Source organism: Rhipicephalus sanguineus, chromosome 4, assembly GCF_013339695.2.
Source record: "Rhipicephalus sanguineus isolate Rsan-2018 chromosome 4, BIME_Rsan_1.4, whole genome shotgun sequence".
NCBI classification, from domain to species: domain Eukaryota; kingdom Metazoa; phylum Arthropoda; class Arachnida; order Ixodida; family Ixodidae; genus Rhipicephalus; species Rhipicephalus sanguineus.
Genome location: NC_051179.1, coordinates 82332052 through 82347682, shown reverse-complemented (window position 1 = coordinate 82347682; position 15631 = coordinate 82332052). Strand labels below are relative to the sequence as shown.

At 47.4% G+C, this 15631-nt stretch overlaps 2 protein-coding genes across 3 annotated transcripts in view; both read right to left on the bottom strand.

Moving 5' to 3' along the window:
• The window catches only part of LOC119390336 (cytochrome c oxidase subunit 6A2, mitochondrial), a 673327-nt gene that overhangs the window by 269817 nt on the left and 387879 nt on the right, over positions 1-15631 (bottom strand). The window lies entirely within an intron of this gene.
• The window catches only part of LOC125756131 (something about silencing protein 10-like), a 74647-nt gene that overhangs the window by 3163 nt on the left and 55853 nt on the right, over positions 1-15631 (bottom strand). The window contains exons 11-15 of the mRNA XM_037657924.2: positions 11762-11898; positions 9185-9257; positions 7722-7816; positions 3672-3783; positions 3171-3278 (exon numbers count right to left, since the gene is read on the bottom strand). Of these exons, the coding sequence (XP_037513852.1) occupies positions 3171-3278; positions 3672-3783; positions 7722-7816; positions 9185-9257; positions 11762-11898 (525 nt within the window). The remainder of the gene's footprint in view (positions 1-3170; positions 3279-3671; positions 3784-7721; positions 7817-9184; positions 9258-11761; positions 11899-15631) is intronic.

Genomic DNA, 15631 nt, shown 5'->3' with positions numbered 1-15631 from the left:
GCACTTCACAACCTTTTGAAGGAATTTCAATCTTGCTTCGCCTCTTCGTCTCGAGTCGGTCAAACGCCCCTCACGAAGCACCGAATTATTACCGACGATGACGTTCGCCCAATCAGACAGCAACCTTACCGTGTTTCTGCTAAAGAACGCGAAGCTATTCAGACACAGGTAAAGGAGATGCTCGATGATGGTGTTATTCAACCGTCCAGCAGCCCGTGGTCCTCGCCAGTCGTTTTAGTGAAGAAGAAAGACGGAACTCTACGATTCTGCATTGATTACAGGAAGCTCAATAGCGCCACCAAGAAAGACGTTTACCCGCTTCCACGGGTCGACGACTCTCTCGACAGGTTGCGACACGCCAAGTATTTTTCATCGATCGATTTAAAGAGCGGCTATTGGCAGATAGAGGTTGATGAGCGAGACCGAGAAAAGACAGCGTTTGTAACTCCAGATGGGCTTTATGAATTCCGAGTTCTTCCTTTCGGCCTCTGTTCTGCTCCAGCCACTTTCCAGCGGATGATGGATACCGTTCTCGCTGGCTTGAAGTGGCAAAGCTGCCTTGTATACCTCGACGATGTGGTCATCTTCTCTGAGAGCTTCGAAGAACATCTCAAGCGCCTAAGAATGGTTCTGGAAGCCATCCGTTCTGCTGAACTCACGCTAAAACCCCAGAAGTGCCATTTCGGGTATGAAGAGCTGAAATTCCTGGGACATGTCGTGAGTGCGGATGGAGTTCGGCCCGATCCAGAGAAAACTGCAGCTGTCGCCGCCTTCCCTGTTCCGTCAGACAAGAGAGCAGTGCGACGTTTCCTCGGCTTGTGTGCTTATTATCGTCGGTTCATTGCCAACTTCTCGAAGATAGCCGAACCGCTCACGCGACTGACCCGAGATGATGTACCCTTTGCCTGGACTACAGAACAAGAGGCAGCTTTCGCAGAGTTACGGCAGCGAATGCAAACAGCACCTGTTCTAGCCCATTTTGACGAGGACGCTGCTACTGAAGTACACACAGATGCCAGCAACGTTGGACTTGGCGCTGTCCTTGTACAACGACACGGCGGCGCTGAGTATGTCATCGCTTACGCCAGTCGTACACTCTCCCGAGCCGAGGCCAACTACTCTACTTCAGAAAAGGAATGCCTTGCAGTCGTGTGGGCGACGGCAAAGTTCCGTCCTTACCTCTACGGCCGTCCCTTCAAAGTGGTGACTGATCACCACTCGCTGTGCTGGCTGGCCAATCTCAGAGATCCGTCTGGCCGTCTCGCTCGATGGAGCTTGCGCTTGCAGGAGTTCGACATCACGATTGTGTACAGGTCTGGGCGCAAACACGAAGATGCCGACGCGCTTTCTCGAGCACCTGTAGGGCATCCCGATATGGACTTAGAGGAGGCCGATGCTTTTCTCGGAGCAGTCAGCGATTCTGACTTCATGTCAAGACAGCGAGCAGATCAAGAATTGCGCCCTGTTATCGATTCCTTAGAAGGCCGAAACTCCCACGTTCCTCGACACATTGCTCGCGAGCTGTCATCATTTTGTCTCAGAAGGGGCATCCTTTACAAGAAAAACGCGCGAGGTAGCGACAAAGCCTTTCTCCTCGTTGTCCCAGCTGACATGCGCGATGACGTCCTCCTTGCGTGCCACGACGAGCCCACGTCAGGACACTTGGGCTACTCGCGGACTCTCGCCAGGGTGCGCCAGCAGTACTACTGGCCACGACTATCGGCTAGCGTACACCGCTACGTGCAAGGCTGCCGCGAGTGCCAGCGTCGCAAGACGCCCCCTCTGAAACCCGCGGGCCTTCTCCACCCGATTGCACCACCGCGGACTCCATTCGACCTTGTGGGAATGGACCTTCTAGGACGCTTCCCTTTGTCGTCCACCGGAAACAAATGGATTATAGTGGCAACCGACTACTTGACCCGTTATGCCGAGACAAAGGCGTTACCTCGCGGCACGGCGTCTGAAGTCGCGAAGTTCTTCGTGCACCACATAATCCTGCGACATGGCGCGCCGTCATGTGTGATTACGGACAGAGGGACGTCATTTACGGCACAAATGATGGAAGACATTTTTAAACTGAGCTGCACAATTCACCGAAAAACAACAGCTTACCATCCACAAACAAATGGACTGACGGAAAGACTTAACAAGACCATAGCAGACATGCTCTCAATGTACGTGGACGTACACCACAAAACCTGGGACGAGATTTTGCCATATATCACGTTTGCGTACAATACGGCAACGCAGGAAACAACGCGATTTTCACCTTTCCGCCTTGTTTACGGACGCAACGTGCAAACCATGCTCGATGCTATGCTTCCGTGCGATCATAGCGATGAACTTGCTCCAGACGCCGAGCAATACACCCAGTACGCCGAAGAAGCTCGTCAAGTGGCTCGCGTAAACATCAGTCACCAACAAGACGCAGATGCGCGACGTTACAACCTTCGCCGTCGAAACGTCGCCTACCACCCTGGCGACCGAGTGTGGGTGTGGACACCTATCCGACGACCAGGCTTGTCTGAAAAACTTCTGAGCCGCTATTTCGGACCGTACAAGGTTCTCCGATGTGTCAGTGACCTCACCTACGAAGTATTTCCGGACGGTGCAGTGTCTTCACGTCGACAACTTCGGCCCGAAACCGTGCACGTCGTACGACTCAAGCCGTACTACACACAGTAGCCCTTGTGCGTTCGCGCTACTTCTGTTACCATGTGACTCCTGTGGTTGTTTTCTTTGTATTTTCCTGTTTGCACATGGCGCAAGTGTCGGTGCGTCATCTTATTTTCCCTGCGGCTATTGGTACTTAGTCTCTGGTTCTCTGCGTCTGCGCGTGTTGTAGTTATTTTTTTTTACAAGCATCGAGTCGATGCTTTTCAAAGGGGGGACTAATGCCGCATGGTTGTGTGAGCACCCACGGGTAGAAGAGGACAAAGAAGTTCGGACTGAGCCGCTTCTTGGCCTAACCAGCCCAACGCGCAGAACAACGCAAGGTTCTCGTCATAAGTGTGACAATATGTCAGATACTAGGTCGATTGGTCAGTCCAAATGGCAGGAAAGTAGCCGAGGAAGTGATATACACATCTGAAACTGCTTACAGTTCGCTGTCGGTGAAGAACGAACTCATCAAGCCGTAACCTCGCTAAAAAGAAAAATGGATCACACACCTGTCCCTTCCTGCTGATCTTTGCCTTGCGGTACTTCATCTTGTGCCTCACACGTGGGTTGCGGTACTCCTTCTTTCGCTTGGCTGTCAGGCCCTTGTTCTTGGCAATCTGCAAGTGGTGTTGAGGGAGGCTTACTATGCGTATTGTTTCAACTTCACAGCTACACAAAGCATATCATACATTTTGAGGTTGCGGCAATGTCTCCGCACACTTCATTTTTGATCACACGCCGTTGGAGAAAGTTGCACCCATTGGCAAGCATATAATTTATAAAGATTTTCAAATTTTGCAGCATGCGTAACAACCATCTAATGGCAGCCTATATTTTTGAAATTGCATGCAACACTCTACTGATGAAGGAAAACTAATTAAACCGTTACCCCATCTGGCATTTTTCATGACAACTACATGCTGCTGCAAACACAGTGAACCAGTACTGAAGTTTGGTGGTACTAGCTCATCGTGCCAAACTCCCACCTTCAACATATTTATGTTTTATACCTGGTATGTGATGCCACGCCTGTCATCTCCACCCTCTTCCTCGTCTTCAAGTTGTTCTTGATCCTCACCATCAAAAGGCTCCAGCTCGACATCTTCTTCCTCTTCCTCCTCGCTGCAATGCACCAAACAAGTCCCAATAAGTCAACACACACTCGCATATTTCAAGAGCAGTCACCACGGAACAAAGTGGAGTAGTGCTGTACTATACCAACATGCTCACAAGCAAGAACACACTGTATGAAAGAGTGCATTAAACCAGCGGCGTCTCCAGCAATCGTATATGGGGAGGTGTTGTGTTTGAGAGAACAGTTCCAGGGTTTCCAAAGCTGTGAGCAATTCGCTGCATCCTGGACTTACAAAAAAACTTGCGCTTCACGAAAGTCAAATGCCTTAGCTTAGGGGTTGGAAACCTGCAGCCCGCAGGGCAGTATTATGCGGCCCCATGCACGACACAAGAACCACCACTACCACCCTACCCTTGTCACTTCCTACCTGAAGGCAGACATGGCAGTTTTGACCTCAAATGGGGTTCCATAGGAACAAAGAAAGATTGCATCCAGTTGGCATTGTTCCCCATCTTCACACTTAGCCAGGTAATGTCTTCACTTCCTTTCTTTGCACATAGGTCCAAAAAAAGGGGGAAGAAAAATTCTTTCTGGAAATACTAAGTCAGGTAAGGACTTTCATCCAAGGCAAGGGGAAACTCGTGTCTGGCATGCTCGCAGACGAAGGCTTTCGAGCTGAAGCTCAACCTTTTCCAACAGCAGGCTAGGGAGTCTAATCTTTGTCACTTCCCTCGCTGCAAAAGTTCTGTGGGAGATACGGGCACACCGCTACCCACAGAAAAACTTTGTCAAATAATATGGGATTTAAAGAGGGAGTCCGAAATTAGGTTCTTTGATTTTCAAAAACATTTAAGTAGCATCTGGTTTTTTCAGAATCCTTTTAAGGTGGGAATACGTACCAGTTGTAACTGGCTGATCTGCAGACAGACAATGAGCTCAAAGACACATTTCGTGCTAAAGACACTGAAATTTTATGCTGGCCTCACAGACTCAAAGTTTTCAAGTTTGAAGTAACTAGCAGCAGCCATTATAACAGTGTTCAGCAGTACATACGTCCGCAAACAAACTTTTTCAGTTCATCAAACCAAACTTGCGTTCCCGACCAACTGATGAACACCTCCACGAACTTCTGAGTCTGTCGGTAAGCAACCTTGATGTAGATACAGTAGACTTTTGCTAAACGGAACCTAAAGGGACCAGGAACACACGTTCCATTCAACAGGAGTTCCGTTTACTGAGAGATGAACAGGAGTGCAGAATTCAAGTACGAAACCAATCATATTTGAAGGTGTTGTTAAGCAGCGGTTTCATTTAAGAGATTTCCGTTGACTCTAGTCCACTGTGTTTACGAGTTGGTGAAGAATGTTCAGCACTAAAAGTCGCATTGAAAGGTTTTTTTTTTTTTTTGCTTGCAACCTATGTTTGTAAATTGCAACCTTGTGACACGCGTGCTGAAAATAAATGTGATTTCTATTCCAGTTTTCTACATTATTGTCTATTCACATAATTTTTTCTTTTTGTCTGCAAAGCAACGCTCCCATCCCACCTTGCCGTGTCGGCTTCATGCGACTCTCTGCCTCAAAAGGTTGCCGACCCCTGCATCGCTTATTTCTTCCTGACATTATCATGCGTTTCCATGGTGTTAAAAATTCAGTCTAGCAATCTAGCACAGTACTGCACACACACTGAGCAGTGAAATTCCAAGAGAGAGAAAGCAAACAGAACTGGCATGAGGCATCACTAGAGGGGAGCTCAGAGCCATCGTATTTTGCAGTAATTCACCTCAATTTCCACGCTTTGCTGTGCCAAGTGGGCAGCCATCATGATAACAGCTGAGCCAACAAAGATGGGGGGCAGAAAGAATGAAAAGTGCAGCAATGGTTCGATACAGAATGTGACCTCAGGAGGATCAATCGTTCCTTTACGCTACTAATGAACAGTTTGGCGTTCCCCAAATGCAAGGTCATTGCACACAATCATTCACAAAAGCTTACAGGCCACAGGATTTTGCGAAAATGTCGATATTTCAGCAAATCTTGGACACACAGCCTTCAATTCAAGATTTCAGCTTGTAGCAGTAGTCTACCGCATGTTGCCGCATATAAATATTAAAAAAATCAGAGCGCCAAGTTTAGGGGGGTAGGCTTATATGCGGATTCCTACATGAAAAGGGGTACAAACGTAAGGCGACCAGCGTTTATCAAGGTTATTACTATTACTTTACGCCTTTTTTATATTCATATTATAGCAAAACCAATTAGAAGAAATATATTTTACCCATTTTCTACGTACGGTACTAAATGCTCTGTTACGGTACGGTGGATCAACACGGCGAATGCAGCCTCCAGAGATCCGATCTTGCACGTGCGAATCTCGGAGGCCGGACGGAGAGCTTTGGCTTCGGCATGGGCTTTGGATCGGCTCGTGACCTGCGTCGGAGTGCATTGTGGGCCTGCGCCCCTGCGCGTTGATTCGATCTGCTCAGGCGTAGCTCAGGCTTAGCAAGCTCTCTGCTCCTCTTTCGGTGGTTTTCGCCCTCGTCGACAGATCCGCGCACCGAAATGGCACCTGCTCATCGGCGCAGCTATAATGCCGCATTCAAGCGAAAAGCGATTCTTCATGCCGAATCGTCGAGCAACCTGTCAGCGGAACGTGAATTCGGCGTCTCGGAAAAATGTGTGCGATGCTGGCGCCAACAAAGAGATAAACTTTTCGCGTGCGCTGGATCGCGTAAATCGTTCCGGGGACCGAAGGAAGGGAAGTACCCTGCCATCGAAGAGGCTGTCGAAAAATGGGTCAGCGAACAGCAGGATAAAGGCCTGAGTGTGTCCTACGAGGACATTCAGGTGAAGGCGCGTAGTGTTGCGAGCGGTCTGGAGATCGCCCGCAGTGAATTTAAGATTTCTAAGAAGTGGGTGACAAATTTTATGAGTAGGAACGGGCTGAGCCTAAGGCGGCGCACGACTGTCTGTCAAAAGCCACCCGAGGAGTTTGAAGAAAAAAAAAGAAGCCTTTTTGAACTTCGTGAGTGAACTGAAGGCGCAACACGCCTTCACGCTCGGCCAGATCGGCAACGCCGACCAGACACCTGTCTGGTTCGATATGCCGAGCAAACGGACCGTGTCGGCTAAAGGTGAGCAGCAAGTGCGCCTGATGACGACGGGCAACGAGCACAACCGTTTTACGGTGATGCTGTGTTGCACCGCCGACGGCCACAAACTGCCACCTTTTATCGTCTTTAAGCGGAAGACGATGCCCAAGGAGAAATTCCCCCCAAAAGTCATCGTTCGCGCCAACGAGAAGGGGTTTTTCACCGAGGAGACGGTGCTTGAATGGTTCCGCCTCGTCTGGCTCCGGCGCCCAGGCGGTCTTCTCAGGCCCAAGAGCATGCTTGTGCTTGACTCGTTCCGGGGTCACATCACGGAACGTGTGAAGAGAGCCGTGGCTAACGCGGATTGCCAGTTGGCAATCATCCCGGGTGGCTTGACTCCTGTGCTCCAGCCGCTCGACGTGGCACTGAACAAGCCATTTAAGGATCGGGTGGCGTCACTCTACAAAGACTGGATGGACCAGGACGACAAGCCCCAGACGCCGACGGGGCGTGTGAAGCGGGCTCCTTTGAGCACTGTGGCACAGTGGGTGTCCGACGCTTGGTATGGGCTGCCAGACAGCATGGTGCGCGAAGCTTTTGTGAAGTGCGCGATCACGACTGCCACATGAAGGCTTAAACTTGTAATTTGCTGGCAATAAATTTTTTCTTTGTCAATGTGGCCAATTTTTCAAAATAATTCATTTGCAGTTTTTTTCCGGATTTCGGGGTCAAAAGTTGGGGGGTTCGTCTTATATTCGGAGTCGACTTATACGCGGCAATATACGGTACGTGATGGCAACAGCCACTACTTGCTATAACAGAAATTTGCCTCTGCAGTGGAACCCATGTCCTAAAAACTTTCGTGGTAGATAAAAAATGAACGAACACACGTACCTGCCAGAGCTACCCTCGAACCGCGACTTTTTCCGCATCTCTGCGTACATGTCGAGGATCGCCTGCTCCTCCTCAGTGTTCTTGCGCTTCTTGTCCTGCCAAAGTAAGACATCCCTCGTGTCACGCTTCATGGCAGAATGCGAGTATGAAAAAACTTGAGTTACGTGACAGTGCACTGTTACTGCGAGAGAGCACATGGCCTGGGGCCGCATTCTCAAACCAACCCTCTCAGAATCACACTGCAAGAATTTGTGCAACTTATCACAGAAGCGTTGGCTACATACATTGAAGCAGCCGATGCTGCGCAGAAGGAAATTTCGCAAAGGTGATTGCATCCACAAAAGCAATTACTTAGGAATACTGCCTCTGAAAAAGGCAGGCTTATTGAACGATTGATAACTTTACTTCCTCTCTTTTTGGTGCATGCTTACACCCCCAGCCCGCCCCCTATTGCCTACTGCCGATTGCCGTGTTAAATGGCAGTAAAAAAAGAAAAGTGGTTTTGCTGCTCCTCCCTTTACTGTACTCAGGCCCCTTAAAATTCTTGGTACCAAGAGGTAAGCACAGACTATGCATCCAAACTTGCGTTTAGATCCTTCTCATCAGTGTGAAGATGTTTACTGTGTAACTCATAACCACAGCCAGCTTGCACTTGTAATGGTAACTTGCTTACAGTGGAATGAGAGGTCCTGGGCTGTGCATAAATTGGTCATAGCCTATTTGGTCACTAAGTTGAACATGTTACAGATCTGTAGTCTTCACATCTCTGGTAGCTGTAGGTAACCAATTTATTGTACTAATAGTCTGTATTAAAGTACAAGCTACATTTTCATGGTTATGTTCACTGCTGTGAAAAGAAGTTCCCGGCACCAATTCTTTCTAGCAGCATATCAAGTGAACAATGATTTCTCTGCTTGTGACATGCTGCTGCCTTTCCTAGCGTCACAGCCATAAATTAAACTAGCATCCATATTCAGTGCAGGTCAAAATAGGAATCGCACTCGACTCAGCAGTGCCTGCCACATCCCTCTGCTTGCACAAACATGCCTTTGGAGGTCTCTTCTATCTCTGTGATTGCCAATGTGCATGCCCGCTTGCGTATGAACATGTATGGCTGAGAGTACGAGTCCGGTGACCAGAGGTGTTTGAAAAATCTTTCGTCACAGAACCATAAAGGCTGAAATCACGAGGTGCAGCTAAGTATACTTGAAGACAATTCCACTTTCCAAGACACTGTGCTAGAAGATTTTTTTTTTTGCGGGCAACGTGACCTTTACACTGTTCATTCTCAGTTTTGTCCAGCTTTTCTACTTCACTTTGTTTTACTTTTGCTAGGCAATCTATGCTTTCCTTCATCTCTATCATGAATAGATGTAGCAGACTGCAGGAGAAATTGAGTAAACATGCATAACAGCTTCTTCTTGCAGAAAAATAAGTATACTTAAATAGAAGCAATGAATTACCTGTTTCACTGGACTTCCTTTTGGAGCTTCTTTAGTGCTGCCAGATGCATTTGACTGCACCTGTTGAGTGATCCTAAGAAGGGGTGAAATGAAGCAAAGATATATGACAACTAGAAATCAAATCAGAAAAAAAAGACAAATGTACACACATGCAAGCACACCCACACAAAATCGAACCTACACAAAACACACTGTGTTCGGCATCAGTCGAGATGCAACGGTGACAACCAAAGGAAGACAATGTCGCATCCATGATTAAGGGGACATGCTCCTCGGAAAATTTTTTCTTTAAGTATTTGTCACAGCTCAATGAAACTTTCACCATTTATAGAGTTCGAGCTCCTCTTTTCAAATCTGCTTTTATTTTTTTATAGCTCATTTGGTTAACTTTGCAGACCATGCATTTGTGAAAACAGTGCATTTTTGTGCAAGCTTAGGCAACAATAGTGAGCACCAAAAACACTAAAAAAATAGCTCACATTGCTCCTAATGAATTGAGGAATTCAATAAAGCAAGAAAACATAGGGTAACATATGTGTGTTAGCCTAGAAAAAAAATTCCAATGCCGAGTTTCAGTTTTACCATTCTCAAGGAAGAAACTTATGAAATCATCTTGCTGAATATGCTTGTGGAAAACTGTGAAAGTTGTTTCCTTGAATTCAGGACATGTTAAACTATAAGCATGCCAAATTTCATTACGATCCGACTACATAAAGTGCACAAACCCTAAAAATGCAGCAAAACGAAGAACTGAAAAAAAACATGTTTGAAATCTAGGCTACGGTGGACGCTACACTAGACTACGGTGAGGAAACGATTTTTTTTTCTGTATTTTCAGCAAGAAAGCCGCGTTGTCGAAGTGGGCTCTAGGAGAGCAGGGTTAGGCCTACATGACCGCAAAAATTCAAGAGCCGGCAACGCCACGGAGCGAGATGCCGAGTGCATGAAATTTGGGTAAATTCGCGCTGTCACGAGCCACCACGAGGGCTTTTATTGCATTTTTTAATAACTTCTAGTTGATTCTTAGCTTTGATTCTTTAATATATTAAAGAGGAGGCTTGGGGGAATACAAAACACAACAAAACACAAATTCAACTTTTTCGAAAAAAAATCACGATTTTTTCGACCCGCATCTCCCCTTAAGGGTGGTTACACGGGCACTTCACAACACTTGTTTCTCATTAAGTAAACATGGCAACAACTTGCTCTTGTTTCAGCAAGCTACGTGCACTACACCTCTCCATGGTGCATTTAGCTGTCACGCACAAGGGGCAGTGAACAGCGGCATGCTTGGGCTGTCACTGATAAGTTGTACTAACGTCGATGGCTGCCTTCATGCTTTTTCAATGCTCATATGTAGTAATAGGCATCGCCAGGAGCAATAAACCACCGCCACCCATGCTACTATCTGGTACGTAACGGTGCGACTGTTGAGTCAACTGTTCTGTGCATGTGGGTGGCGTGTAGCCTAGTTAAAATAAAACCAGGCTTGTGACTATGTGTGACAGATGTGTTACGCAGTAGTGTTAGTGCATGCGCTTGAAGAAAAAAGCCATCTGTGTAAAAATGGAAAAAATGAGCACTTCTTCTTACTAATTTATTTCAGAAAAAACTTTGTCAAGTCTGTTTTAGTTCCAAGTTAGTTTAATCTGGTTGGGTTGACAACAACGTAGAACATTACGAGTACCTGCCGGGGAATACAAATTTCTTCCTTTGATTGGGAATTACGTAAAATCTGGTTTTGTTAGGCTGAGTTTTAACTGTATTATTACACTGTAGAAAAGCCTAGCCTTGATGCCATCTAAAGTAGTTCCCAACGCAACAAATGTTCAGGACAGGTGCTGAGATTTCTCTAGAATTAGCGAGGCTTGACGTCGTTACAGTTAATCACGTGCACCGCTAATCATGTGCTAATCACGTCGTTAATCACGTGCACCGCTCGCTTGGCAGGGAAAAAAGCAGCATAAATGTAGGAGACCAGCAGTCATTAGGAGATACGCAGAGAGAGAGAGAGAGAGAAAGCAAAACAAGATGAACTGACGGGTGAGGAGTGAAATGAACGATAGAACAGGGCATGAACAAACAGAATATAGTACATGCAGACTCGCACGGTGTATCGTCGCTGAAATGGAAAGTTTGCCGCATCGATGCTAATCTACAACAGAAAGCAGGTTGCACTGTGGACTTTAGACTGCACTGCTCCTGAAATTCAAGGCTTTCCAAGAACAGCATACAATTCCAGGACCTTCAAGGGCCTCGAAAATGTACTTTTCAAATTGAAGGTTTATAAGGACTGTACGAACCCTGAATTTATTTATTATAATGCTTGACAATGCCGAGATTATGTTGCAGTGCTTCTGCATGATACATTGTGCGATTTTAAGTTATCACTAACAAACTAAATAACAGCACTTGTGTCATTGCTGTGCTATTAATGGCATTACTGGTAGTCTTGAATCACTAGATGACACACTAAGACCATCTTGCAACCTGAAAGAGCCTCCTGCCAAAAGGAGTGGCCAGCGTCATTACGGGCTTCATGTCTAAAAAGAAGCACAGAATGAACACCGACTGTACCTTAGTTTAGGCTTTTGCTGTGGCTTTGTTGCTGATGCAGTCAATGGCACAATGTCTTCACCCTTCGATAACTTGTCCAACAATATGTTCACTTCAGTGGCCAGCCGTTTGTCTACTGGCTCCAGTTGCTTCAGAAGCTGCAACATGTCGGCAAAACAAACGTGTACAGTAAAACCTCGGTGATACGAATCTCGCGGGGTCACCGAAATTATTCGTATCATCCGAAATTCGTATCACCACAGAACATGAATAATTAGTATGCAACAAAAGAAAGCTGGCATACATCTTCATTTATTTTGTCTCGGGGTGGCGGCAATGTCATGAACAGATTTCAGCGATTGAAAGTAAAGTTTTTGCGCGTCAACGATCATAATTGTACTCGTAAATATAGGCGCATGCGCGCGTGTATAATTATTGAACAAGTAGCGCCTTCCAAATCTTAGTACGCTTTTTTGCATGACACCAAAGCCCTGCGGCGAAAGCGACTAAAGCATAGCTTTACACGCAATAGATGAAGGCCAGAAAATTTTAGAACCGCTGTCCTCAGTACTTCTATTTTCTTATCACGGTGGTGTTCGGGATGTTTTCCGGGAGATTTACGGCCGTTCCCGCACAATCGGGAGGTTTGCTCAAAATTCGGCAGTCTCCCGTGCAAATCGGAGAGTTGGCAGGTGTGCGCTCCCCAAACAATCGTGCATGCTGACGCTGCGAGGCGCAGCTCCTTCGCCAAGACCATGCGCTTCTTCCTTCGGTCTTCGTCCACCTTCCATAGGATGTTTGATTGCGAGGACATGGCTTGCATCGACGTGGCAGGCGTGTGTAAGCAAAGTACAACGACGCTACCTCGAGCACAGCAGCATGCGTCGACGCGATGAAGCAGAAAAAACCGCGGCGCCAACGTTATCTGTAATCTAAACGCGAATGCACATGAAGGCGCATTAAGGCCTCCGAGATTCATGCGCACCATCTCAGAATGGCAGACTGGGCTTGTTGGTTTAACATATTTGAAGTTTTGTGTGTTCCGTGTGTGTGTTCCTATTCTTTGTCCGTGTCTTATTCGCGCCTTAAAACTTCCATCTCAGAGGCTACGACGTGCCGCTGATGGTCAACTAGCGGCGCGGCGCGCATGCCCGCGCTTGGGTTGCCGCGCCCGTGCGATCAACGTTTATAGAACCAGGTAAGTTGCAAAACTCCCCGTGTCAGCCAAGCCGTCGCGCGGCGCCGGAACAGCTTCCGGTTTGGTGGCGCTGGCGGCGCACCAAGCTTCCGCTAGCAGACGAAAACGGCAGTCTGCGTGGCAAGACGCCGCGGCAGCCGTTCAGAAAGGGCTCTGTTGTTTACTCGCCGACTGTATATTATCGAGATTTTTTGTTGCGCTGCTGTTGCAGCGTAAAACTGAGTAACATTTAGCAGCGGTAAGGCAAAGTCAGTAAAGCTAGGGCTTTCTAGATTGCCCAAGATAACTGATGCTTGATAGCATAACACACGAGTCTGTCATTGCCCTAGAAGAAGTTACGCATTCCCGTAGCGTAATTCTTCAGCTAAAGTGGATGCTTGGGCGTGTTGGTACTTCTCTTTTTTCGTTTTGGACTGTGCAAGTGTTGCGCGGTGTTAACGAATAAATCTTTGTTGTAAATCAGCGCTGTTGCTTGTGTAATCTTTTTTCTGGTGCTCCGTCTTTTTTGCACTCTTTTCTTTCCGATAATTCTTCACTTTCACTTTTTGAAGTGAGGAGTTTTCACTCTGTATCGTGGCTGTCATTACTCACAATTGTTGAGTGGTCAAATCGTCGTGTGTGTAATGCACGCCACAATTTCAGTCCTGCTACAGAAAGGAAAGCTGTAATTATATTGCGCTCGCAATTCAGAGAAACAATTTTTCAGATATTGCATGTATGATGTGATGCACACAAACGGCACAACTAATTTATAGTCTGAGGCATTAAAAGCAGCTCTAATTAACTGTAAAAAATTATTCACAGCCCAATTTTTAGAATCACTCAAATCAAGGCAAGTTCGGGAATATCATTGGGACGCATCGTTCGACGAGGCTCCTTTCCGCTGGCGATTTCAACCTCAATTCTTACCATTGACCATGTGAGTGAAAGTCTTCAGGATGTCTTCCTCATGAAAGTGCATATCACATCATATGTCGGACAGTTTGGTCAGGGGCATAGGCAGAAAACTTTTTTCGGGGGGGGGGGGGGGGGGGGGGGGTTCGACCATACTATATTTATGTTCGTGTGTGCATTTGTATGTGTGCGTCTGTATCTACGCATGCAAAATTGAAAAATTTCGGGGGGGGGGGGGGGGTTGAACCCCCCAACCACCCCCCCCCCCCCCCCTGGCTAGCCCCTGAGTTTGGTGTCTTCACGAGGAATGGGCGCTGCCCACGCCGCTCGCTGTTCAGGGTCACGCGGGGCACAAATATGGCCACGTACATGAAAACTCTCAAGCGTGAAATGTTGTCGGTTATTTCAAAGAGGTGGTTTATCGCTAACACGTACCAACCGTCTCGGATTTCGCGGGAGTGTCCCGACTTTTCACACAGCATCCCGAGCCGTCCCTGTCGGGACATATATAATGTCCCGGATTTATTCCGGACCGTCCTGTTAGAAAATTTTAGGTGATCCAACGCACGCCCGACAATGCGCGTCACGCTCCAGAACACGAAGTTCCTCGCGACAACTTAAACGGGTAAATTCTCCAGCAAGAGGAAGTGTTGCGAGCAGCACGTAACCAGCTGAAGAGGCCGAAACAATAAAGAAACGACCTCCCCCCCTCCCCCCTTCCCGTCCCGACTCCCTTCATTGAAGCGTTGGTAACCCTATGCACGAAAGAAATGTCGTGGTGTCTCGGATTTCTTGTAACCCAGCAAAACGTTTTCTTAGGCTACTTGGTTCATTGTGGTTCAACGTCCCAAAACCACGATATGATTATGAGGGACGCCGTAGTGGAGGCTCCGGAAATTTCGACCACCTGGGGTTCTTTAACGTGCACCTAAATCTAAGTACACGGGCCTCAAACACTTTCGCCCCCATCGAAAATGCAGCCGCCGCGGCCGGGATTCGATCCCGCGACCTTCGGGTCATGGTGGGAAAATTGTAGCGCAAAACAACACAAGGACGAACGAAGAACACGAGACTGGCGCCAACTTCCAACTGCAACGAGAAAGAACACGTCCCGTGTTCTTTGTCACTCCTTGTGTTGTTTTGCGCTACAATTTTCTCACAGAATTCCTGTAACCGGTCGTACAGCCGGGAACAAAACACGTCGGCATGGTGAAGACACACAGCACATCCGAAGCCCAATAGAAAGCGCAAAACTGTTTACGCAGAAAGCCTTCACGGATACTAACGCGCCGCAACGCCGGCTGAAGAGAGTGGAGTGAGCGAATGAGTGGATCCTGTTGCGACAGCAGCGCCACATCTGTCGCTGATGGCGGCGGCGCCGCGCAACATCGCTCAGTTTTGCAACTGACCCTGGTTCTATAAACGTTGCGCGCGATTGCACGTCTTCTGCGATATGCGGGCAGCACCTGTTCGTAACTGCGTGGTAGCGTACATTCGTATCAACCGTTGCGGGGTGAAAATCGGTCGCAACAACCATACTCCATTACATTGCAGGCTAATGGGCCTTGGCCGGGACCACAGAAATATCGTATCACCCTGAAATTCGTACCAGCCGTGATCGTATCACGAGATTTTACTGTAAACATGCAGGCAAGAACATGGTGCCTTGTATGTGCAAGGCGAAACATGTTTTCAGTTCATGTATGAGTTTCAACCCTTTCTGGCCCGAAACCTTTACGACTTCCCGGACGATGTGGTTCAAAAATATTTCGCCAGTTTGACCACTGTGAAAGAAAAAA